Source organism: Jaculus jaculus, chromosome 1, assembly GCF_020740685.1.
Source record: "Jaculus jaculus isolate mJacJac1 chromosome 1, mJacJac1.mat.Y.cur, whole genome shotgun sequence".
Classification (NCBI taxonomy): Eukaryota; Metazoa; Chordata; class Mammalia; order Rodentia; family Dipodidae; genus Jaculus; species Jaculus jaculus.
In genome coordinates, this window is record NC_059102.1 from 272493517 (window position 1) to 272517563 (window position 24047).

The following is a 24047-nucleotide window of genomic DNA, read 5'->3' on the forward strand; positions in this document are numbered from 1 at the left end:
GAAGCCAGACTGAGACTACATAGTGAGTTCCAGGTCAGCCTGGGCTAGAGCAAGACCCTAAACAAAAAAGCAAGATGACAAACAAAAATTGCTACTGGTTGGAGAATGAGGGAAGAAGACATGCAGCTGCGAAGCTGAGATGCTGTGCAAATCTATATGAACTTACTCCAGTTCAGGGTGGGTGTTGCTAGTGGAGGGTATGGGTTGTTTTTAGGCAAAGCTTCTCTGAAGTAAGCCCTGAAAGGCATGTTAAGCTGCTTGGAGATCATGGACTTACGTCCAGCTTCCCAGCAGCAGTCATGGGCCAGGGCCTCCATTCCTCTAGCCCTGTCCTGAGCCATCTACAGAGCGCCCGGGTCTTCACATCCCCCACTGGACCATGTATGCTGTGACCTCCTCCTATGATGGTCTACTAACAATTCTGCCTGTCTGGTCCCCCGTCCCATCCCTGAGTTTCCTGTATTCCTCCCCACACACCCTGTGAGTCTCAAGAGTTATAATCTTTCCAAGGCTGGGACAGAATCCACCTGCTCTGCGGGCATAAATGGGTATCTCTGGGTTTCCAGGCACGATGGCAATTCTGTGGGCATTCTGTTGAGAGAAGGATGTCTCTGGTCACTTCGCTCTACACGAGACCCCACAAACGTGATGCTGCTGGTGTTGTCAGCGGGAGCACAAGTATAATGAGTGGCAGTTCGCACCTCCCTTGGGAGTCTAGATGTCATGCACGGTCTCTGGAAAACAGCCTACGGACCACAGGTGGACACTACAACAAGCCCTCAAACTTCTCCCCAAAGGGGAAGCTTAGCTCTCCCAAGGGAACAGGGAGCCTCTGCAAATGTCAGCTTCTACTTACCTGGAATCCGAAACAGATGGTGGGGAAGACACTAAGCACAGAGGTCCATGAGGAAGGGCTGGGAATAGAGAGGAACAGATGTTCACTAAGAAAGAGTTCAGCTCAAAATGACCTTCAACTTGACAGTATTTATTTTAAAGGAAACCAGGACAATGTAAGAGTATGACTGCAAGATGCGTTTTGAAGGGCTGAGTCTGTGAGCCTGCTATGCTTGCTAAATACATCTTTGCTGGCATTTGGTCACATGACACTTCACGTGCATGAGATTTGGACAAGACAATGGCAAGAAAAAATTCCTACCTTCCCTCTCAAGGCAGTCTGTTCCCAAAGCTGCCAAGTGTTGGGGCATAGATGGTTTCCAACATATGTCCAATGTAATATGAGGATGGTTATGTCCTCCATCCAAGCCACCTCAGGGGACATGTGTAAATAGTCAGAAGAACCTTTAGGTCAAGCCCCCCCAGGGATCCTGCCTGGTGGGTCCCAGGTTGCTTGGACAAACAGCACCAGCCTGTGTCACCTACAGGGACACATAGCGGAGGGAATATGGACAGCGCACCCTGAGGAGACAGCATTTCTTGGCTGTCATTGAGTAACAGCTCCCATAGACATTTCTGTCCTAATCCCAGCAACCTGTAAATGTGGTTCCTCACAGGAAAAAGGTGACTTTTAGATGAGGCTAAGGACTGAGATGAGCAGAGTGTCCTGGGTCATCAAGGTGAGCCCAGTGTCGCCATAGGGGTTCTTGGGACCAGAGCTCCCACCTGGCTGTGACAGGGGAACTGCAACTATGGAAGTAGGTGAAAGCCATGTGGCTAACTTTGGAGGAATAGGGGCCACTGCCCAAGAACTACTAGGAGTAGCTGCAAGAGGTGGGAAAAGCAGGAGACAGGCCCTCCCAAAGCTGCCAGGAGTGGCCTCACCCACGCCATGGTCTTGGCCCAGCCGCAAGGCACTGGGCCTCTGATCCTAGCACTCTGAGAAAAGAAAGACCGGCACTGTAGTGCTAGATTGCTGAGTGTGTGGCTCTGCGGCAGCAGCTGCAGGAGGCTGGGACCCAGCTGCTCTGTTTTGTATTGCTCCAGCCAATTTCAACTCTGAAATGAGCCCTGGTGTCCTGGCCACCCTTGCTGAAGCTTTTCTATGGCACTGCCAGGTGTCTGGACTTCCTCCTCACACTCGTAAACAGAAGTGCCATGTTTCACCCACTGCCATCTTCCAGGCTCAGGGCCTACATTCCTCCTTACCCCCCCCCTCCTACCCACGGGTTAGCCCAGGAGGAGTCCCATCCCGGGTGTGCGTCTCTGCCCAGGGCAGGGCTGTCCCCTCAGAGACCTTAAGAACACAGATCCCACTCACTCCTACATCACTTCTTCACTTTGGATAATTGCAGGTAGCCAAAAAAGGTTTTATGACCTCTGCCCCGACACACCCTACAGCAGAGCCCAATTCATCAGGCTGAACACCTCATCTGCTGACCGACCACTGGGACCCATTTTCTATTATTCTCTTATTCTCTGTGTGAAATGGGGGCCACAAGTCCATGCCACCAGAAGCTCAGCATGGTGGAACAGGGTCTGTACAGAGGTCATTGGTTAAATTAAGAAGATAATGTATCAGATTAGGCCTAGACCTCTGACTAGATGAGATGAGAGATGAGAATCCAGACCCTCCAGGAAAAGATAGTATGAAGACAGGTAGACAATGTGGTGTTAAGGAGACCTAAGTTGCTGGCAGCTGCAGAAGCTGGAGAAAGTAGGAAGGAATCTTCCAGCACCTCGGCTTGGGTATAACCCTATCATGCTTTGACTTGGGACTTCTTTTTTTTCTTCCTTTTAGTTTTTTGAGGTATGGTCTTGCTTTAGCCCAGGCTGACTTGGAATTCACTATGAAGTCTCAGGATGGCCTTGAACTCATGTAGATCCTCCTACTTCTGCCTCCCAAGTGCTGGGATTAAAGGTGTGTGCGCCACCACACCTGGCTTAACTTGGACTTCTATCTCCAGGGCTTAGGGGAATTTTTCTGATGGTTTAAGTACCTTAGTTTTTGGGAATTTGTCACAGCAGCTTCAGGACACCTCCTTGCCTAACTAACTCCCATCCTACCCAGGCCTCACCCGCTTCTTTAACTCCCTGCTTCCCTGTGCCCAGAACCACCAGCTGGGAGCACAGACCTCCAACAGGACTCATGGACTCAACTGCTATCCCTGCTCTCCCCAGCCTGGCTTCCCTGAACCATAGGCACACAGAGCCTATCACCACTGACGTCTAGCATATGGCTCCAAGTGGCCTCACTATCCTTGAATCATTGCACCTCTCTGATTCCTATATCCCCTCTAGCAGACTGTGGTTTGGACAGCCATGTCACCTGTGGTACATGCTACTGGGGAGACATGCTGGGGCCTGGACTAATCATGGGGGAGACTTTCCAGAGAGCAGTGTGAGGTCTGTAGTTGCAGTCACACACCCCTGAGCCATCCCGCACATTAACATTGACAGCCACATACCTGGCATCTGGCCACATCACCTCATCCCCTCTGGAAGCTTCTAGGCCTGAGACATGCATCCAATTCTGGTTAAGGCCTTCTGTCTAGCCCGTTTCTCCCCCTGACTCCCAAAGAGCCCTGACAATCCTTTTGAGAAGAAGGTCACATAGCATCCCTGCTGTGCTTGGAACACTGCGAATGTCCCAGCTCACCACATCAAAATCACAGCACTTGGGCTGGAGAGATGGCTTAGTGATTAAGGAGCTTTGCCTGTAAAGCCAAATGACCCAGGTTTGATTCCCCAAGATCCACATAAACCAGACACACTAAGGTGGTGCATGCATCTGGAGTTTGTTTGCAGTGGCTGGAAGCCACAGTGAGCCCATTCTCTCCCTCCCATTCGCTCTCTCACTCTCCCTCCTCCTCTCTCTCAAATCAATCAATAAATAAAATGATTTTTAAAATCCCACAGTTCTCATGGTGGCTGAGTCCCTAATGACACCTCACCCCACTCCTAGCCTGCATCCAGGCTAATATAGCCACCCAAATTCCTCATTGTTCCCTCTGCCTGGATAACTGGTTGCCAGATTCCTCTGCGCCTGAATCTGTACCTAACCATCACTAGCAAGGGCAAGACCTAGAGTGAGGCCTTCTTAGCTTTATCACATGTCAGAGGCATGAGGGGCCTCTGAAACAAGCCCATGGGATCCCATTTCCAGGCAGAAAAGCACAAAAGGCGGTTTTCCAGACTCACCTTGCTGAAAGGCGGGGCTCGTTCCGGAGGTCCTGCGGCCAGAGATAGTACTGCACGGTGATGACCAGAGCCAGGTAGCAAGCTGCCAGAGTGCCTAGGATGCTGGCACACAGACGGGACAGTGTCAAGGACAACGTGTGAGAGCCATGCAGACAGTGCCCATAGCACTACCCAGCTAGCATGAGGACCGGAAGCTCTCCTCCTGAACCCCCACTTCCTTTCTGTACAGGGCGGCAGTTAGACAGGCTGTTCCAGTCCAGGATTGAGATATGTGGGTTCCTACTGGTCCACTGGAGGTAGCACCTGTGACAACTTTCCTCTCACAAGTGAAGGCCAGTTGACCCCTCAAGGTTGACACCCAAGTCAGGACACCCTGGGCTCGGCACACAGAAGAAGAGAAGCCTGGCTAACTTAAGGGTCGTGAGAGCTGCATGGACTGCGGGCATGCTGGAGCTTGGCAACAAACCCAAGCTAGGACCAAGCTTGTCAGCAGGCCTCAGTTGTTCAACACTATTACAAAAACCTCAAGGCCAAAATTAAAGAGAACAGCATGCACATCTGACAGACTGTCTGTGTCCTGTTTATCTGTGAAGGCCTGTAAGGGTTTAAAAACAAGATGTGCTCTTACAGGCAGTGGTTTTTGGCCTATTTGTAATGTTCTATGGTGGGTATATAGAATGTACCTAACTTCTCATTTTCCCTCTTTTGAATGGGAGGCCTGCCGGGTTCTTCCCTGATCCCTTCCAATGCCAACACTCTGCAGCACCCTTGCCGGGGGCTTGCGTGCCCTTGTACCTGGTGTATTTCTGGAAGGCGATCTCCCGCGGTCCTGAAAGGGGCAGAATGACTAGCGCCGAGAGCAGGGGTAGGGTGAAGCGCTGTGTGGCATACCAGGGCTGCGGGGCACCGGGCAGGAGAGAGTCACACACTGAAGGAGAGAGGGGTAAAAACTTAGCCACAGAGCAGAGAGGCCACAGGGCACAAGTCAGTCCAGGAGCCAAGGGATGGGATTCAAGTGAAATGGAACCCAAGCTGTGCCCCCTTAAAGGAAAGAACAATACCATATTTTACAGTCATTCACAAGCATGCACTGAGCTTCTGCCATGAGCTGGGCAACTGCCTTCATGGTACTCAGAGCTGGATAAAGCCACCTCCTGTTTGGCTCAGGAGCCCCAGTGACTGTCTGGGGGGTGAGCTGAGAACTGCTGTGGGATTCAGACTGTGCAGCCTGTGAAGGGCCAGCGCCTTCCATCTTTCTGAGGATCTCTAGTGCTGCTGAACAAATCCTGGTGGCTGAGAAAGGCTACTTTATGGTGTCATAAACCAAAGGGCAGCTGAGCATGATGGTGCATGCCTGTGCCTTTAGTTCCAGCACTTGGGAGGCTGCGGTAGGACTGCTGTGTATTTGAGACCAGTCAAGGGCTACAGAATGAGTGAGTTCAAGGTCAGCCTGGGCTAGAGTGAGACCCTGCCTCAAAAAAACCAAACAAAATAATTAGGGCAGTGATGAACTAGCAGGTCCTGCTCCATGAGAACTCGTGTGGACTCTTAGGATCACCCGGCTGGTGATAAGGCTGGTCTGGAGGGTCCCAGATAATAACCCACACCTGGTACCTGCAGGAGACCACAGAGCCTCCCCAACAGACTCGTGGTCACTCCTCTTGAGCCCTCTACATAGTCTCAGGGTCTCTCCTCATGAGACCTTCCACCCATGGCAGCTGGGGACTCTCAGAAACCATGACAGAAGTAGCTCATCCTTCTGAAAGCCAATCTTAGACATGCCATGAGGTCCTGCCCACCACACGGTGTAGGACAAAGCCATCTCAGAGCCCACCTAATTCCAGTACAGAGTACAGGGACCTCACCCACCTCTTAGTGGCAGGAGACCAAAGATCCAGGACTTAGTCTGTCTTACTCTGTCACAGCAAGATGGGTGATGTGGAGCTGATCTAAGAAGCAGGACAGAGAGGAAGGGGAACAAGGGGAGTGACAGACAGCCTGAGGCAGGGGCGACTGTAACTGTAAGCAAGGCAGTCTCCTCTGGAGAGGGGCAAGGCCACCTCTATCATTCTATGTGCAGGGCAGAAGCTGGGAGGTGAGGGCTGTCCCTGGCTGCAAGGGTTGTTCGCACTTTAGTGAGTAAGCCTTCTTTGCTTTGCTACAGCTTCGCAAAGAAATGATGGCCTTGCACCTTAGTGCTAAAAGAAGTGACAGAGGATTGCTCAGCTCTGAAACATCTCTATCACACCTTCCAAGGCTAGGGGTCCACTGCAGAAGAGATGGCAGAAACAATGTAAGAGCCAAAGGAAGGGTAGGACTGCTTACAATGCAATCTTCCAGACACAGAATGGCCTGGATATCAATGACCTTGCAGTGCCTGACACTACCTGCACAGGACCCTCATAATAGGAGGAAAAGATGATGACATCAAAAATAAAAGAGACTGATTGAGAGGGGGAGAGGATATGATGGAGAGTGGAGTTGCGAAGGGAAATGTGTGGAGGGGGGGGGAATCACCATGGTTTATTGTCTATAATTATGGAAGTTGTCAATAAAACAAAATAAAGAAATGAAAGCTCAGGGGAATAGCTTGTCTCCAGCAGGATGAGGCTACACATGGGAGGGCAGAGCTGCCTCTGTACCAGATGCGAAGAGGAGGCAGATGCTGAGGGGAATACAGAGATCACCTGTGGGTTTGAGACTTCCACATGGCACGGGGTGGGGTGTATTCATTCTTTGATTGCTTGCAGTCAGGAGACTAGTTCTGACATCATGGCTATACCACCTCCTCCCCAAACTTGCATTGTCTAGGCATTCCCATGAGCTCCTCAGCACTGATGGTGGCCATTTGTGCCTAACTCGTGCAATGGCTACCCATGCACCCCAAGCTCTATTTAATGTCCCTTCCCAGAAGTGTGTGCTTTGCCAAAGAAAGATGCATTGCCAATTCACTGAATCAGAAAGACGTGCGCAATGCTCTCTCTCTCTCTCTCTCCCAATCAGTCCACAGAGACCTGAGACTCTATGCACAGTGCTCTAACCCACAGCCTCAGATTTCTTCTCAACACAACACTGTCGTACCACTGGAATTGCCATGCAACAGGAGCTCCACTTGCCACTGGCAGGCACAGAGGTTTGTGGCCATTTTCTCACCGGGAGATTCAAGGATACCAACCTTCACAATTCTTGGTATAAGGCAGTGGGGGTTTTTTATGTGTTTGTTTGCTTTGGTTTTGCAAGGTAGGGCTCCACTCTAATCCAGACTGACTCGGAATTCACTATGTAGTCTCAGGCTGGCCTTGAACTCACGGTGATCCTCCTACCTCTCTGCCTCCCAAGTGCTGGGATTAAAGGTGTGCACTACCACACCCGGCTAAAGCAGTGTTTTGATATGCCAAAATATTGCATCTAGGGGTCTTTTTGTGCATTGTTTGAGAGACAAAACAAATAGGAAAATGGTAGACTTTAATATTATCAACAATCATACTTCAACTAAGCCTAAACATAACAATTAAAAATATGAGATTGGGCCAGGCGTCATGGCACATGCTTTTAATCCCAGCATTCAGGAGGCAGAGGTAGAAGGGTCACATTGAGTTTGATTCCACTCTAATACTATGTAGTAAGTTCTAGGTCAGCCTGGGCCAGAGTGAAAACCTACCTCAAAAAATCAAAACATAAATAAATCTGGGGAGGTAATATGAGGGAGAATGGAATTTCAAAGGGGAAAGTGGGGGGGGAACAGAGGGAATTACCATGGGATTTGTTTGTTTGTTTGTTTTTGTTTTTCAAGGTAGGGTCTCACTCTAGCCCAGGCTGACCTGGAATTCACTATGGAGTCTCAGGGTGGCCTCGAACTCACGGCGATCCTCCTACCTCCGCCTCCTGAGTGCTGGGATTAAAGGCATGCGCCAACACGCCCGGCTGGGATTTTTTTTATAATCATGGAAAATGCTAATAAAAATTTAAAATAAATAAATAAATAAAAAATCTGACATGAGGGCTGGAAAGATGCCTCAGTGGTTAAGGTTCTTGCCTCCAAAGCCTAATGATATCAGTTCAATTCCCCAGTACCCACATTAAGCCAGATGCATAATGGCACATGCTTCTGGAGTTCATTTTCAGTAGCTAGAAGCCCTGGCATGCCCATTCATATTCTCTCTCTCTCTCTCCCCCCCCCCCTTTATCACTATCTGATTGCAAATAAATAAAATTTATTTTAAAAAATAAGTAAAATAAAAATCTGAGATTGTCAAGATAATTAAAAAATGCAAAACTCAACCATATGCTGTCTACAAGAAATGCGTTTTAAAATACCGAGCCATGGTTAGCTTAAAAGTAAAGAAATGGGAGGGATACTCACCCACACTGATCTTATAGTAGCTGGGTGAGTCGTAGGTTTAATGCCAGAAATAAAGCAGAATATTTCATAACAGTAGAAGGGTGTACCAAATCTCAGAGCTTCAAAAGCCACAAAACAGCTATAGGCAGAATTAAAGCCAGCAGATCTGCAGTCACAGTTGGAGGGGTCAGCAACCCACTCTTAGGTGCTGATAGAATAGCCAGGACAACATTTAAAATTCAGTAAGCCAGACTGGGGAGATGGCTCAGTTAGTAAAGTGCTTGTCACACAAACATGAGGACCTGAGTTCAGATCCGCAGCGTCCATGTAAAAGTCTGCATGGTGGTGCACTGCCACAATCCTAGTGCTGGGGAAGCAGAGAGAGGGTACCCTAGGGGGCTGCTTGGCTAGCTGGTCTGACTGAATCAGTGACCTTCAGGTTCAGCGAGAGACCGTCACAAAAAAATCAGGTAGGCCGGGCTGGGTGACGCACGCCTTTAATCCCAGCACTCAGGAGGCTAAGGTAGGAGGATCACTGTGAGTTCAAGGCCACCCTGAGACTACATAGTGAATTCCAGGTCAGCCTGGACTAGAGTGAGACCCTACCTTGAAAAACAAAACAAACAAACAAACAAAAAAAATCAGGTAGAAGCCAGGTGTGGTGGCACACGCCACTGCAGCACTCAGGAGGCAGAGGTAGGAGGATCATGGTGAGTTCGAGGCCACCCTGAGACAACATAGTGAATTCCAGGTCAGCCTGAGCTAGAGTGAGACCCTACCTTGAAAAAAAAAAATCAGGTAGAAGGTGACTGAAGAAGACACTCAATATTGATCTATGGCTTTCACATGTATAGGCACACACACACACATGTACTGTCACACACATGCCTACATGCATACACACAGACATACTAAGACACACATACGTATGTGAAAAAAAAGATTACAATTACATAGAGTGTGCTCTCTGTACATGAAACTCTATGTCAAAAAAAAAAAGAAAGAAAAAAGTTGGTATTTGGCCAGGCGTGGCAGTGCACACCTTTAATCCCAGCACTCGGGAGGCAGAGGTAGGAGGATCGCTGTGAGTTCAAGGCCGCCCAGAGACTCCATAGTGAATCAGGTCAGCCTGGGCTAGAGTGAGACCTTACCTAAAAAAAAAAAAAAAAAAAAAAAAAAGAAAAGAAAAGAAAGAAAGAAAGAAAGAAAAGAAAAAAAGAAATTAAATTTAAGACAACTCAAAACATCCCATAAATTAAAGAAGAAATTATAGCAGAATTTTGTAACTACTTCGCATGGCATGAGTATGGCAATGGAACACAGTAAAACCAGTGCACTGCAGCTTAAGCAGTGCGTAGAGGAGAATTCTTAGCAGGGACTGGAGGCCAAGATGGTTTGTGGGCTGAGTCTTAGCCACCCAAGAAAAAGGTCGTACTCAGCATCTCTCTGTAGAGACTTCTTGCACTTGCCTCAGTTTCCCCACCTGTTAAATGGGCTGTCTCTTCTAAACAGTCCATCTGCAGCCACAGTCTCTCTCATGCCCTTGTGACTTGCGGGTGGTTATCAATTTCAGTCTCCCTTCCCCACTCTGTTGGGTCCTCAGGTGAGGCCTTGCCTCTGTTGTCCCACTAGAGCCCCAAACAGTGTCCGTCGTCCTACTCATCCCCCCTTCCCCGGGGCCCAGGGGTCATTACAGCCTCTACTCCCTGGGCTACCCGAGGCCAGGAGAGGTACTTACACTTCTCTAGCTGATCCCCAATCACTCTGAGGAAAGCCACGGAGATCATGAGCAGGTTTATGAGGAAGCAGGCCTCACATAGCTTCCCCAGGGCAGGTCCACACAGCTCATGCACCACACCCTGGTAGGTCATCTGTCTACTGACAGAGGCAGCATAGCCCAGGATGACCAGCCCGCTGATCAAGAAGACCAGAGAGACCTGCAAGAGAACCATGCTACCTTGCATACATGCACCCTGACCCCCAGACCAGCTGGCCCTTAGAGCCCCACAAAGCCCAGGGCTGTGTGCAGCCTGACTCAGCACCAGCTGGGTCCGGGGTACCAGGGTGCCTGAGGTCATAGCATCAGGTCACAGCAAATGGGTCCTCACAGCGCTCTGGCTGCGTCTGTGAGCCTGGGATTTTGACAGTGCTCTGCCCTGAGGGGCAGATGAAAGCACAAACTCAAAGAGCTGAAATTGTTCTCCTGGTATTGCCTAGAGAGGCACCATTAGGAACATGAGGGGGGGGCGAGGAACGAGGGTGCTTGGAATCTGACTCCGCTGCTCACCTACTCTGTGGGGTGAAGCAGATCCTCCACCTGCACTGTTCCACTTGTGAAATGGGATAGCCTCTCCCACCTCCAGTGGTGTTGTGAGCAGCATGGCAGGTAATTTATTTGGCTCAGTGCCAGACCCCCGGTGAATGTGCCACAAATGGGAGTAGTCTTTACAATATTTACAATATCTGCTCATTTTGTGTGTGTGCATGTGCACTCGCGCAGGCATGCAGGCACACTTGCGTGTGTGTGGAGGCTACTGTTCTTCCTCAGGCACCATTTACCTGTTGCAAGACACAGTCCCACTGGCCTAGAGCTCTCTAACGAGGCTATACTGGCTGGCCAGTGAGCCCAGGGATCCTACCTCTGCCTCCACAGTGCTTAGATTACAAGCATGAGCCACCAGCCCTGGCATTTTTACATGGGTTCTGGAACTCAAACTCAGGTCCTCATGCTTGCAAGGCAAGCTCTTTACCCCTTGAGCCATCTCCCCAGCCTTCCCTTCCAACATTTATTATGAATGATCTCCACACATGTAGGAGAGTGATGAGGATGTTGCAGTGAACCCCACAACACACCCTACTGACACATGCAAGAACTGTTCCACCTTCACAGGTTCTGTGGGTCAGGATTCTAAGCTCCCGTGCTTTCTCTCTGGGTACCCACTGTCCAGTCTTGCCTCTGCAACAGCAAGCTGACTGCTTGCCGTGCATGGGAGGGCTGCAGGTGTCAGTCGTTCTTTCCCAGGATACTGGCTCACTGCTAGTGAGAACACGGCTGGCTGTGTAGTCAGAGGCTAAACTTACACAGAACGACCTACAGAGCCATTCATCTATCACTGGAGCCATAAACAGGTGTGTGTTCATGTGCAACCCAACCCCTTTAGCATACACCACCACGGCACCCTTGGACTGATCCCTCGAGCCCCATCCTCAGATCCAGCGTTGTCCCCGTTTTAGGTATTTCTGTACCTGCTTCTTCCACAGCACAGCGTTGGGAGGTACATTCATACCGCAAGCATTAGCAGCTATGGTTATCGCCTCTGGTGTTTGTGAAGGTGTGTGCGTGTGTGGGTGCACGTGGAGGAGAGAGGGGAAGACGTTGGGGTCTTCTCTCTAGTCACTCTCCACCTCATTCTTTGAGACACACTCTTTTGCTGAACTTATGGCTCACTGATTTGGTGAGACGAGCTAGCCAGCAAAGCTCAGGGATTCCCTGTCTCTGCCTCCCCAGTGCTGGGATTACAGGCTGTGAGGCACAACATCTGGTATTTTATGTAGAAACCGGGGATCTGAACTCAAGCCCTCATGTTTTCACAGCAAGCACTTTCCCTACTGAGCCATCTCCCCAGCCCAGCTTATGACAATTTTTTGCGGAGAGATATTTCAGGGTATGAGCAGATCACATCCTGACCCACAGAACCTGTGAAGGTGGCTTGGTGGAACAGTTCTAGCAAGTGTCAATAAATGGGCTGGAGTGGGACATTTCTGTCCTTGGAAGTGGAGACAGAGAGCTGAAATCCCAAGGTACCAATCATTAGACAATCAGCTCTGCACAAGCAATACCGAGGATCCCACCCTGGAAGAGCCACAGCCACCTCCCACCTGTCCATGGAGACCCCGCCGTGCTTCTAGCAGACTCACCAGCTCTACCAGGAAGGTGGGCAACATACCCCCCGCCTTGTGGAAGGCCCAGGGGAAGTTGAGCAGGCCGGCGCCCAGTGCAGACTTGAGGAGAATGAAGACGGCACCCAGGGAGGACAAAGTGGGGTTGGTGGTGGCAGAAAGGAGCTTCCCTGGAAGGTCTTTGCTTGCCCTCGCCTGTCCCTCCATGGCTGGGGCAGCAGAGGGACAGAGAGGAAGGGCTGGCTTCCAATCTTCCATTCCCATCATCCAAGCTCTCATTCTCAGCAGGAGCCAAAGCCACTACGGCACCTCTCCCAGCCACTACACCCTTCCTCCTCAGCCTCTCCTCGCCCTTTCCCAAGTGGCACACATTCATTTACCCCATGGCCTCTAGCCTTTACTTATCCCTTTAACTTTTATCCCATTTGTTGGAATCTTCTGTCCTCCCTCTCACCCTCCAGCAATCTTGGCCCCTTCTTCTTCCCTCTCTTTTCTTCCAAACCTTCCATCTCCTCCTTCTCCCATAGACACTCAACCCCACCTCACACACACATGCATCTGTACTTCCAAACTTCAGCTTTCACAGTGTCTGGAGCCCTAATTCTTACCAAAGCCAGCACTAATGTGCCCGTCAGTCTTGGACCCCCCAGGATGAACTCGGCTTCCTCCGGGTGCTCTGGTTGAATTGCTTGGGTTCAAAGGGGCAAGCAGGAAGGATCCCCACTCTTGCAGGGAAGAACTAATGAGCCAGTCACTAAGGGTCCCTAGAGGGCAGGTGTTGGGGTCAGGGTCCAAAGCTAGGGCAATGGAAACTAGAGGCCAAGACCACCCACCCAAGAGCTTGTAGCTTTGGGAAACTTCTAACCCGATCAGGGTGTTTAAACATATGTGACCTGCACAGGCCCCTCCTTGAGGTGGGGCTTTCCCAGCTGTCCCTGGGACAGAGCTCAGGTGGAAGCCATCAGAGGCAAGGCACACAGCAGTGCCTCTCACCAATAGGGCCTGGGGTTAGCTTCTTTAGAGCCCTCGACCTCAGTGGCCCCTCCCTCAGTCTGGAGAGGGTCTTGGGGGCACACTATAAGGAGGGCAGTGGTGACTTGCTGAGCTCTGTGCTCCCAGGACTGTAAGCTCTTTATCCACCATCTTCCTCTTGCTTCCCTCCTCTCCCAACTCCAGTGTCTGGTGTTCCTCCAACTAACTTTGTCCTCATATGCACCTGGGCCTTGCTGGAAGGCAGACTGGCTGCCTTCGCCTTGGAGAAGCCCGAAATTGCTGATTTCTAATGAGTTCTGGGAGGCAGCTGCACACTAAGTAGAGGACGTCTCTAAACCAAAGCATGGCCAGTTAGGAGGTTGGTAGATGCACACATGTGAAGATGAAATCTGGAATTTTAGCCTGTTGGTTGCTAGAAGTCAGGCTCTCCTCTCACTTGCATCCTGACACTCCAGTTTGCATAAGGATCCCCCAGAGGGCTCTTGCGGAAAAGTAGCCATCTCATCTCTAGCTTTTCTGCCCCAGTGGGCCTGGGATGGTGTCTGAGATCTATCCACCTAACCTATCTGCTGCAGGTCCAGGGACCCTGTTGAGAACTTCCACTTTACATCCACCATCTTCCATGTTTAGCGCCCCACCCCATCCAATTAGCCTTATCTATCATCAGACATGGGATGGTCCCAAAAAGGCTGTGACCCTATGGTTTTTAACATCTCACCCACCCCCCAGCTTGGTGACCTTGAGGCATCATACAGCAGTTAAATAAATGCTTGGCAGGTCTCCTTATGAATGGCTGAAAAGCTGTGAGGTCATCTGCCTCCTGCCCTGCACTGACTGTGACAAGCACTCAGGGCAAGCAGGGAGGAAGAGACAGGAATGTTATTTGGCTTCCTGTCTGTATTAAGTTCCTGGGACAAAAAAATAAATACAGGGCTGGAGAGATGGCTTAGCAGTTAAGCACTTGCCTATGAAGCCTAAGGATCCTGGTTCGAGGCTTGATTCCCCAGGACCCACGTTAGCCGGATGCACAAAGGGGACGCCCGAGTCTGGAGTTCGTTTGCAGTGGCTGGAAGCCCTGGCACGCCCATTCTCTCTCTCTCGCTTCTCTCTCTCACTCGCGCTCTCTCTCTCTCTGTGTCACTCTCAAATAAAAAAAAATGAACAAAAAATAAATACATAAATAAACAAACAAAAAGTTCCTGGGACAGCTATATTAAGGTGCCACAAGCTTGGTTTTATTTTATTTTAAAATATTTTTATTTTTATTTATTTATTTGAGAGAGAGAATGAGGCAGAGGAAGGGAGAGAGAGAGAGAGAATGGGTGCGCCAGGGCCTTCAGCCACTGCAAACGAACTCCAAATGTAAGCGCCATCTTGTGCATCTGGCTTACGTGGGTCCTAGGGAATCAAACCAAGGTCCTTTGGCTTTGCAGGCAAGTGCCTTAACCACTAAGCCAGCTATCCAGCCCTCAAGCTTGGTTATAAACAACAAGGATTTATTCTCCCATGATCTGGAGGATAGAAGTCTGAGATTAGCATGTCAGAGGTCTGCCCTCCCCCACGAGGCTCTATGGGAGTCTCCTTCTGGCTTCTACCAGGTGCTGGCACTCCATGGCTATGGCTGTCACTACTCTGTCCTCAAAGGGGGATTTGTCAGGGTTATGAGAAAGGCCCATACTGGCCTGAGGTCTGGTGTCCAGAGTCTGGCCAAGCTACATAGGCCTTTCAACTCTGTGTCGTCCTTACTGGAGGAAAATACCTGGGGAAGGTGACATTGGGCACTGTGGGGAAGAAGGGCCAGGGGGCCAGCACAGAGACTCAAGATGGAAGAGAATAAAGCCACACACACAGCACATGCTATTCACACAGGCCGCCCTGTACCCCACCAGGCTTGTGGAACAGCCAAGAGGCTCACCCTTTCCCACACCAGGCCTCCTGAGAAAAAGATAAAGGGAATGTGGTCAGTCAGTGGTTGGAGCTTTTTACTCCTTAATCAGGCTCAAGGGCTCAGGGGTACTTCCCTGTCTCTGCCCGGAGGGTCCTTCATTAGCTGCCCATTAATGTGCATGACTTAGAAATTGGCCAGTGGGCTGTGAAATTCCAAGCAAGAAGGAAAACCACTTAATTCTGAAGGGCTTTGATATCCACCCTCTGCTGGCCTCCCAGGGCTTCTGACCTTTCCCAAGCTGCGGAGGGCGCCCTGCGGGGCTCCATCTGCAGTGCAGAGGTGGGCTGGTGGCCACCTCTGCTCATCCCAGTGCAGCCCTCCTCTCTCCATGCTGGTGCACAAGACAAGGAAGGCGGTGCCCAAGGGCACCCTGGGGATCATGCAGGTGGTGGCTCACACAGCACTGTCCCAGAGCACCCACATCTCAGAGCCCTTTCACTCTTGGGCCATCACTGTCCTGCTGGGAGAGCACCTGTCCATCAGGGACTTCCTGAGGGCTTCTTCCCTCCTCAGAGCATGTGTGTCAGATGACAGATTTTCACAGAAAACTGGCTGCTTAGAAAGTTCTGGATCAGTTTAAATTATTGATCTCATCTTGGTTTAATTTTGGTAGGTCATGCACATCTAGAAATTCATTTCTTTCCAATTTAAAGGAATATAGATTTTTTAAAAAACATTTTATTTATTCGAGAGAGGCAGATTTCATATATATATATATATATGTATATATATACATACATATACATACATACATATATATACATATATATATGTGTGTGTGTGTATGTATGTGTATGTGTGTGTGTATATATATATATATATATATATATATATGAAAGAATGGGCAGGCCAGGGTCTTTAGCTACTGAAAATGAACTCCAAACGCATGCGCCACCTTGAACATCTGGTTTACATGGGTACTGGGGAATCGAACCTGGGTCCTTAGGCTTCACAGGCAAATGTCTTAACCACTAAGACGTCTCTCCAGCCCCTAGATTTTAATAAAAGTATATCCTTATGATTTTCTGAATTATGTTGGTATCTGTTATAATAATCTCTCCATTTTCATCTCTAATTTTATTTGGGTCTTCACAGCAGCTATGGTTTCCAATACCCAATTGAGTCTGTCAGCATTTCAGCATGGATGAGGCAAGGGCTTATAAGACTCCGTACCTCCCAGAGTAGCTAGTAACAGCTAATAGTTGGTAGGGGTAAGGGAGGTCATGCTCTTCAGTAGTACAGCCACTGGTAATTTTTTGTCCATACTCCAGTAAATAACCTCCCATCCATGTCATGCCAACAACTCCAGTTTAACTCAAGTAAAAACAAAAAATAAGGCATGGGCCACCACACCGGGGTGTTGCGTACACAGGGCATGTGCAGCCTGCAGCAATGTTAAGCCAATGAAGGTACAGATCACTGCCTCAGCATCCAAGCCCTATGGCAGGAACCTTTGTGACCCACATCCCTCCCAGGAGACGTGCATGACACTGCAGAGATTGAAAAACCAGAGTGGTTAGCTGACAATGATCTGAAGTTGACCTTGTCTTAATCCTTCTGACCATGTGACCTTACGTGACAGAAAGCATTCTGCAGATGAGATCAAGAATCTTGAGATGGGGAGGGGGTGATCTTGGGGTAGCCACATGATGTAGTTATGCCTCGTATTAGAACTCTGTCCCTTAGTATGCCATGCCCCTTGCTGTCTTGAGTCAGAGCAGCTATGATCACATGTAGGAGACCCTCACAAGATAGGGTCTATTGAAATTCCTTTGTGGAAGGGGTAGGTCATGGACACTTGAGACTCTAGCCACTCACTAACTCCTGGCCCCAAGCTGTACATGTCCTGCCCCACGTCCATGTGGTCCTGGGTGGGGTATGCTAAAGGAGGTTGGAGGAGGATCACCAGGGGCTTCCAGGGATATAGGTATCATGAGTTGTCACCTATGCCGGGGCGGGCATTTCAGTTCCCCACGATCCTGTACCTAGCCCCACGAAGCTTGTTGGTCCACCAAACTGTTGGTGCCCTTTCTGGGGAAGTGTTTCTGTGTGTCTTCTCAGAGAAAGTCACAAACTGATCTTGTTATGACAAGTACAAATACAGGGGATCCACAGTTCAGTGAGAAGGCAATGAGCAGACAAGAGAAGGGCCTGGAGCTGAAGTGACAAAGACAGACTGTGAACTATTATAATGTGGGGGCTGAGGGGAGGGCAGCAGGGCCAGCCCTGTCACTCAGCCAAGCAAAACTACTTTTGAGTTTCCAACCCCTAGAGCCAACCAAAGGGACAAATGAGTTACTTCAAGCCATGCTATCAGGTCACTTGGTACAGTGGCCCCTGGAAGGGAACAGGCTAGTACTCTGAGCTGCACTCTTTGAACCCAAGAGCAAAGGCCCCAGACTCCCAACCCGGGGATTAGGCCTGCAAGTGACAATCTTCCCTGGGTCTTGCTGCCCCCTTCCCTTGAAAGTGGGGCTGCTTTTGCAGTTATAATCAGTTCTGTCTAAAGGGGAGGAGGGAGAAAGGGACTTGGACCTTGGGTATGCAGAAAAGCATTGTTAAGAGTTACCTTCAAGTTCTTCTCCCTCCTGCCTACTGTAGGTGGAAGAAGCAGCCAAAAGGGCTAGAGGCTGGGGCAGAGCACAGGACTGGAGCCCAGTCCACAGCATCTGAATCCACCATGACCTGACCACACATCTTGAGGGCCAGACAGCTTCTCTCAGCCCCCAAGCTAGGTGTTCCACAGGGCTGGCTTGGTCCCAAGAATTCCCTAGGACCGTATATATAAATCCTATGTATGTGAGAAAGAGAGAAAGAGTGGAGGACATTAGTGTACACTTGAGTGGCTTAAGTACATTCACAATGCTGTGAAGCCATGACTGCGAATTCCAGAGCATTTCATCACCCCTCCCTCAGACCCTGGCAACCACTAATCTGCTCAGTCTCTATGGATTTGTCTATTGTGGACATTTCACATAAATGCAATCACACGAGATGCAGCCTTTTGTGTCTGGCTTTTCTCCCTCCCGTTGTGTGCTTAAGGGTCACCATGTTGTAGCATGGGGCAGAATGTCCTCCCCCTTAAGGCCACAATGCCATTCCACTATCTGTGAGATTCATCTGCTGGAGGTTCCTGGTTCTCAGCTGTCAACCCTCCCCACCCACAATCATGAGCTTCTTTGGGGCATATGTCTAGGAATGGAGCAGTGGGGTTCTCTGGTCACTGTTTATTCTGGGGAGCTTTTAAAACAGAGTTCAACACTCTTCCCAAGGGACAGATACTTTAGGAAGTTAAAAGCAAGCCCTAGATTTTGTATTTCTAGGACATTCCTCTGCAGTACCTTTGTGTCACTAGCAAATGAAACCAACAAACTGTTAAGATGTCCTGTGTCCTGCACTCCGGCCCAGTCCTGGTCCTCTTGGCTGCTTATTTAGCCTTCCTCAGTGTTCCTTCTTCACACACAGTGGGCAGGAGGAGATGGACTTGAAAGTGACCAAGATAGGTATTTTAAAATATGTTTTATTTATTTATTTATGAGAGAGGAAGGGACACATAGACAAAAAGAGAGAATGGGCATGCCAGGGCCTCTAGCCACTACATATGAACTCCAGACACATGTGCCCCCTTTTGCATCTGGCTTACGTGGGTCCTGGGGAATCAAACCAGGATCCTTAGGCTTTGCAGGCCGATGCCATAACCACTAAGCCATTTACCCAGTCCCTAAAGCAGGTATTTTAAAAAAAAAATCAAGAACTTAACATTTCTCTGATAACTCCTATTTAACATGCATAAGGCCCACAACCTATAACTCAGCAGATCAAAGTCCAACCTTCCCCTCATCCCCTTTGTCTGCTTGGGGGAACACAGCATGGCATAGAGGGCTTCTGAGCTCAGACCAGGCCAGCCCTGGTCCTCTCTGGAACTGTGGGGGGGGGGGGTGCAGGATGAGAACAGCCAGGAGGCAGAGGGCTGGCAGGTACAATTGCTACAGGACTGGTCTGCCCATGGGGACTTCTCTTTAGCAGAGGTTCCCAAGTCCTCATATGCCCAGCATAGATGTATGTGTTTGTGTGTACAGGTCTAGACATGGGTGTCAAGTACATAGGGCAGGTCTGGAGGGGTCACCTGCATATTATTAAGTAGACCTAGCATCAAGTCTGCCTGGCTCACAAAGGAGGGTGGGAAGAATGACACTGACCCCTCAGGGGGAGGCTCATGGCTATCTGTGGTGTGGCTGGCCAGTTGTCCTTTTGTGGCTTTATGAGATATAGCAGTTTACTAGGAGAATTAACAGGATTCTAGGCCTGGAGCAAGAATGAGCCTTCAAAGCAGAGGCCACATGGTATGCTGAGGGTGCCACATGCTGCTGCCTTCAGGTCCATCTGTCCAACAGCCCATGTCCATCCATTGGGTCAGGTACCTAAGTAAGGGCCTATCTGATACTACACAGTCCCACAGACTGTTCAGTGAGGTCACCATCCAGGGCACATTGCAAGAAGTGGCTGGAATGGAGCTGAACCCAAGTGGTCTGGGTTAATAGTCTAGGGCCTGGCCATGGCATCCTCTTAAAATGGGCCTGGAATCCCACTGCAGGGCCACCTCATGGACAGAACAGCTGTTTATTAGACTTAATGTCACCTCCCACTCCCACTGATCACCTCTGCATGAATTCTTCCACCAAGGAACACTCTGGGCAGGCTCAAGCTTATCTGTTCCTTGGCCCTTCTTTGCTCCCAGAACTGTCAAGGTCCCCATCATTTGAGTGTTTTCCTAGGGCAAGTGAGAACATGCAGTCTAGGACATGCCAGTAGGAGAGAAAAGAGGTTAAGTACATAGGTTCTGGGATAGAGGCAGGTATTGGTCATGTGATCCAGATAAGTGCTTTGGGCTTCCAAAGCTTCTACCTGTGCAAGGGGGCCATTAGTCTTCCATAGCTTCCACCTGTGCAAGGGGGCCATTAGTCTTCCATAGCTTCCACCTGTGCAAGGGGGCTATTAGTCTTCCATAGCTTCCACCTGTGCAAGGGGGCCATTAATCTTCAGGGAATGCACATCAAAACCAGAGATGCCACCTCACCACCACTAGGGTGGCTGTGATGGTGAGAGACCAAGGGGAAGTAATGTGTTGCATCTGGCTTCTGTGACCTTGCTTAGTGGCTGGACAGTGGTGCTGCCATTTTAAATCAGACAGCCATTTTGAGTAAATAAAGAGCCCAGGCCCGGCTCAGATGAGGAACTAGCTGACTAATGTGCTATTTTTGCTTCTGTATCCATGCTTGCTTAACTATAGCCCCGCCCCCTCAATTCCTGGGAAGCCTCCACCCAAGAACATTCCAGAGATACCTAGCCATGGAGGCTCTGGCCTCTTGCAAAAGTTAAGGTCTGCAAACAGCTCTTGCAAAAGATAGGTTCTGCAAACAAGTTACTGACCTAAGATAAGTAGGCTGGAGTTCCCACACGCACCCTCTTAGAACCAATCATTTTAAAAGTCGCAATATGATGTAACCTCGGTGAGTTTTTTTTCTTTATAAACCCCTTCCCTCTGAGGGTCAGGGCTCTCTCCCTCACTACCACTGTGCCGGACAGTGTGGACGGAGCCCAGTCCTAGGCTTGCAATAAAGAAACCTGCTGCTTTTACATTCGAGTGTCTCTGCTTCTGTGGCAGTTCTCTGGGTGACTCCTGGGTGATGGGGGGGGTCTTGGCTCCTGGTCAGGGGTCTTGGCACCACAATGGAAACTACAGATCTGAGAGAGAGCCATAATACAGAGAAACTAGCGCTCTCAAGCATGGATGCTGAGTATGTAGAGTTGTGCAGCTGCTTTGGAAAAGGGTTGACAGTCCTCTACAAGTGAAGCATCCAAGTTTATTTCTCCTAGGAACACACTCAAAAGAAGTTTTAAAAAAAAATACTCCCGGGCTGGAGAGATGGCTCAGCGGTTAAGCGCTTGCCTGTGAAGCCTAAGGACCCCGGTTCGAGGCTCGGTTCCCCAGGTCCCACGTTAGCCAGATGCACAAGGGGGCGCACGCGTCTGGAGTTTGTTTGCAGAGGCTGGAAGCCCTGGAGCGTCCATTCTCTCTCTCTCCCTCTATCTGTCTTTCTCTCTGTGTCTGTCTATCTCAAATAAATAAATAAAAATTAAAAAAAAAAAATACTCCCGCATAAACTTGCACAAGAGATCAGCAATGCTGTTCACGGTAGCTAGCAAGTGGTCTACCTGTAGTGGAATGCTGTCCAGCCATGAGAAGAAATGAAGTCGGACACCTGCTACACCACAGGTGAACCTTGAAGACAGTGCAAGGTGAAATGTCCAGCTACAAAGGGCCACATATTATGATCCCAATGGCAAAAAACACCCAGAGTAGGAAACCCACAGCAAGACAGTGAACTGGTTACCAGGAGCTAAGAGAAGAATGGGGGTGGCTACTAATGGGTAAGGACTGCTTTGGGGAGCTATTTACATGTTCTGGAGTTAAGATGTGAATGGTGATGGGTGCATTACTTGGTGAATACTCTGAAATCCACTAAATCATATGTTTAACATGGAAAGCTTCACAGTATGTGAATTTTTTTTTTGAGGTACAGTTTCACTCCAGCTCAGGCTGACCTGGAATATACTATGTAAGCTCAGGATGATCTGGAACTCATGGCAATCCTAACTCTGCCTCCCAAGTGCTGGGATTAAAGGCGTGTGCCACCACACCTGGCTTGTGAAATATCTTAAGAAGCATTGACAAGCTAACCCACAACTCATTTCACGTGGTTATGCAGAATGGGCCAGAAGCACAATACATTCCAGCTTCATACAGGTTATGCATATTTATTAAAAACTTCCTTCACCGATAATGGTGAGATCAACATCCCCAAATTACAAAACATGATGGCAGTTGATAGTTATAAAAATAAAGTGAAGGCCTATGTTTCACAGATTTGTGCAAGTCTCCTTCAGCCCTCAGTCTGTTCTTTCATCAAAAAGGAGATGATGGAATTGGTTATTCCTCATGTCATAGTAGAAAACTGCATTCCATTGACAAAAAAAAAAAAAAATAGCTTTGCTTCCAAAAAACAGAAGTCTTTAAAGTGACTCTCCTGTAATAAATATAGAAAATAACCTTTAATAAACACCTCTCAGCTTCATCAGAATTGTGTTTATACAGCAAGTCTGTCTGCACCTTGGGGCAGAAGACCCCAACAGCTCTTCCAAGCTCTCTGCATCTTTGGTGCACTTGGCTGCCGGATGTGATGCTGTTGAAGACTGAGCCGCTGAGTCCTTCCAGCCAGGGCCCAGGGCCACAAGACACTTCAGAATGTACCTCAGGCCTGGGCATATCAGGAGAGGCCTGAGCAGAAAAGACCAACCAAGTCAAAGCTGAAGATGGGGTCCCTAAGAAAAAGGCGCCTACCAAGACTTCCTCCAAGGCTCTGCGTGCCCACCAGAATGGTCCTTAAAGGCTTGTTGGCTTGCATGGTGAGCCAGTGTGACAGTCACACTGACGGGGTCTTTGGTGGGTGAACTTGCTGCATGAGCTGTGGACGCTTCACCCTGGGCTTCCTCCGCTTTGGCCGACTCTTGGCCTTGTTGATCTGTACCACAAAGAAAGCTAGGACCACCATGGCACCCAGGAAGGCGAAAACAGGGATGGTCTGGCCCACCTCCTGGTTGTAGCGGCCAGGCATGATCCCTGCAAGAGACAGTAAATGGTTAGTAGTGTCACAGAACTACAGCTCCAGCCTTTTTCTGAGAATCAGTTCACCAAAGTCCAAAGGCTGGCTGACTCCATTAGCTTGGCTGGCAGGGCAGGCATCACTTTTAAGCTACAGCTGAAGTAGCCTGGGCTGTTAATAGAATGTGGGTGAAAGGGACGTGCAGTATGTTCTCATCAGCTGAGTGGAAAACTCCTGGGTGCATGGGGGATGGGTGTGCCAGGTCCTACTCCTCTTCCATCTCCTCCCAGCTCACAAGCAGACTGGCCTTGATCCTGTCACAGCCAGTCTATAATAACAGGGCCGGGGGGACGGGGGGCTCTATTTCTCTAAAAGCAACTGAAAACAAACTAGTCTTGATCCAAGGAGGAAGAAGGGACTACTAGAGATTTGTTTGCTGAATACAAAGAAGCAACCAAGATGAGACCGGAAATGGCAAGGCTATAAGGAATGGGGTGTTTCTGGCCAATTCTTGAAACCCAGAAAAACTTCCCTTGGGATCTGTAAGCCTTTAAGGAGGCCACAGCAATTTCCAGAGCAAAAGGGCTACTCACACTCAACTGGAAAGACTTGAAATTAGCTGCCTCAGCTAAGGGAGGGGAGGCTTGGAATAGGAAGTCTATTCAGTCCCAAGGCTTCATATCTGGGCAGGGGACAGGAGAGATTATTTCAAGAGTACAGTGCAGCTCAGTCAATGTCACCCAGATGACAAGTGGACTAGGATAGAGGATTAGCAGACCTCAGAGTCAGCCTAACTACCACAAACCTTGCAGAGCCAAGTTGTCCCAGGGCACATATATGCTTGCTTGTAGAAATTTCATAAAGAGCACGCAAATTACTCTGAAAAAATTTTAAGAGTACTAACCTGGCCAATACAAAAGAAATCAAAATTTGAAAAATATTATATAGAGAGGGTACTGGAGAGATGACTACTGGCAAAATGCTTGCTATGGAAGCATTAAGACCTGAATTTAGATCCTCAGCACTCCCTTAACAGCCAGGGATGGTGGAATCTTAGTACTGGAGAGGCAGAAACAGGAGGATACATGGGGTTTGCTAGCCAACT

General features: G+C 49.2%; 2 protein-coding genes across 7 annotated transcripts in view; both read right to left on the bottom strand.

The window, feature by feature from the left end:
• Slc38a8 (solute carrier family 38 member 8) overlaps positions 1-13173 on the bottom strand; it is a 38501-nt gene extending 25328 nt beyond the window's left edge. For 4 of the 5 annotated variants that reach the window (XM_045142329.1, XM_045142327.1, XM_045142326.1 and 1 more), the window contains exons 1-6: positions 12946-13173; positions 12356-12546; positions 10176-10374; positions 4891-5023; positions 4096-4197; positions 857-914 (exon numbers count right to left, since the gene is read on the bottom strand). In XM_045142329.1, coding sequence (XP_044998264.1) covers positions 857-914; positions 4096-4197; positions 4891-5023; positions 10176-10374; positions 12356-12544 — 681 coding nt within the window. In that variant the 5' untranslated portion in view covers positions 12545-12546; positions 12946-13173. The remainder of the gene's footprint in view (positions 1-856; positions 915-4095; positions 4198-4890; positions 5024-10175; positions 10375-12355; positions 12547-12945) is intronic. The other variant, XM_045142328.1, reaches the window with a different exon arrangement.
• An 8908-nt stretch (positions 13174-22081) lies between these two features.
• The window catches only part of Mbtps1 (membrane bound transcription factor peptidase, site 1), a 70979-nt gene continuing 69013 nt past the window's right edge, over positions 22082-24047 (bottom strand). For both annotated transcript variants that reach the window (XM_045154123.1, XM_045154129.1), the window contains exon 23: positions 22082-22959. In XM_045154123.1, coding sequence (XP_045010058.1) covers positions 22763-22959 — 197 coding nt within the window. In that variant the 3' untranslated portion in view covers positions 22082-22762. The remainder of the gene's footprint in view (positions 22960-24047) is intronic.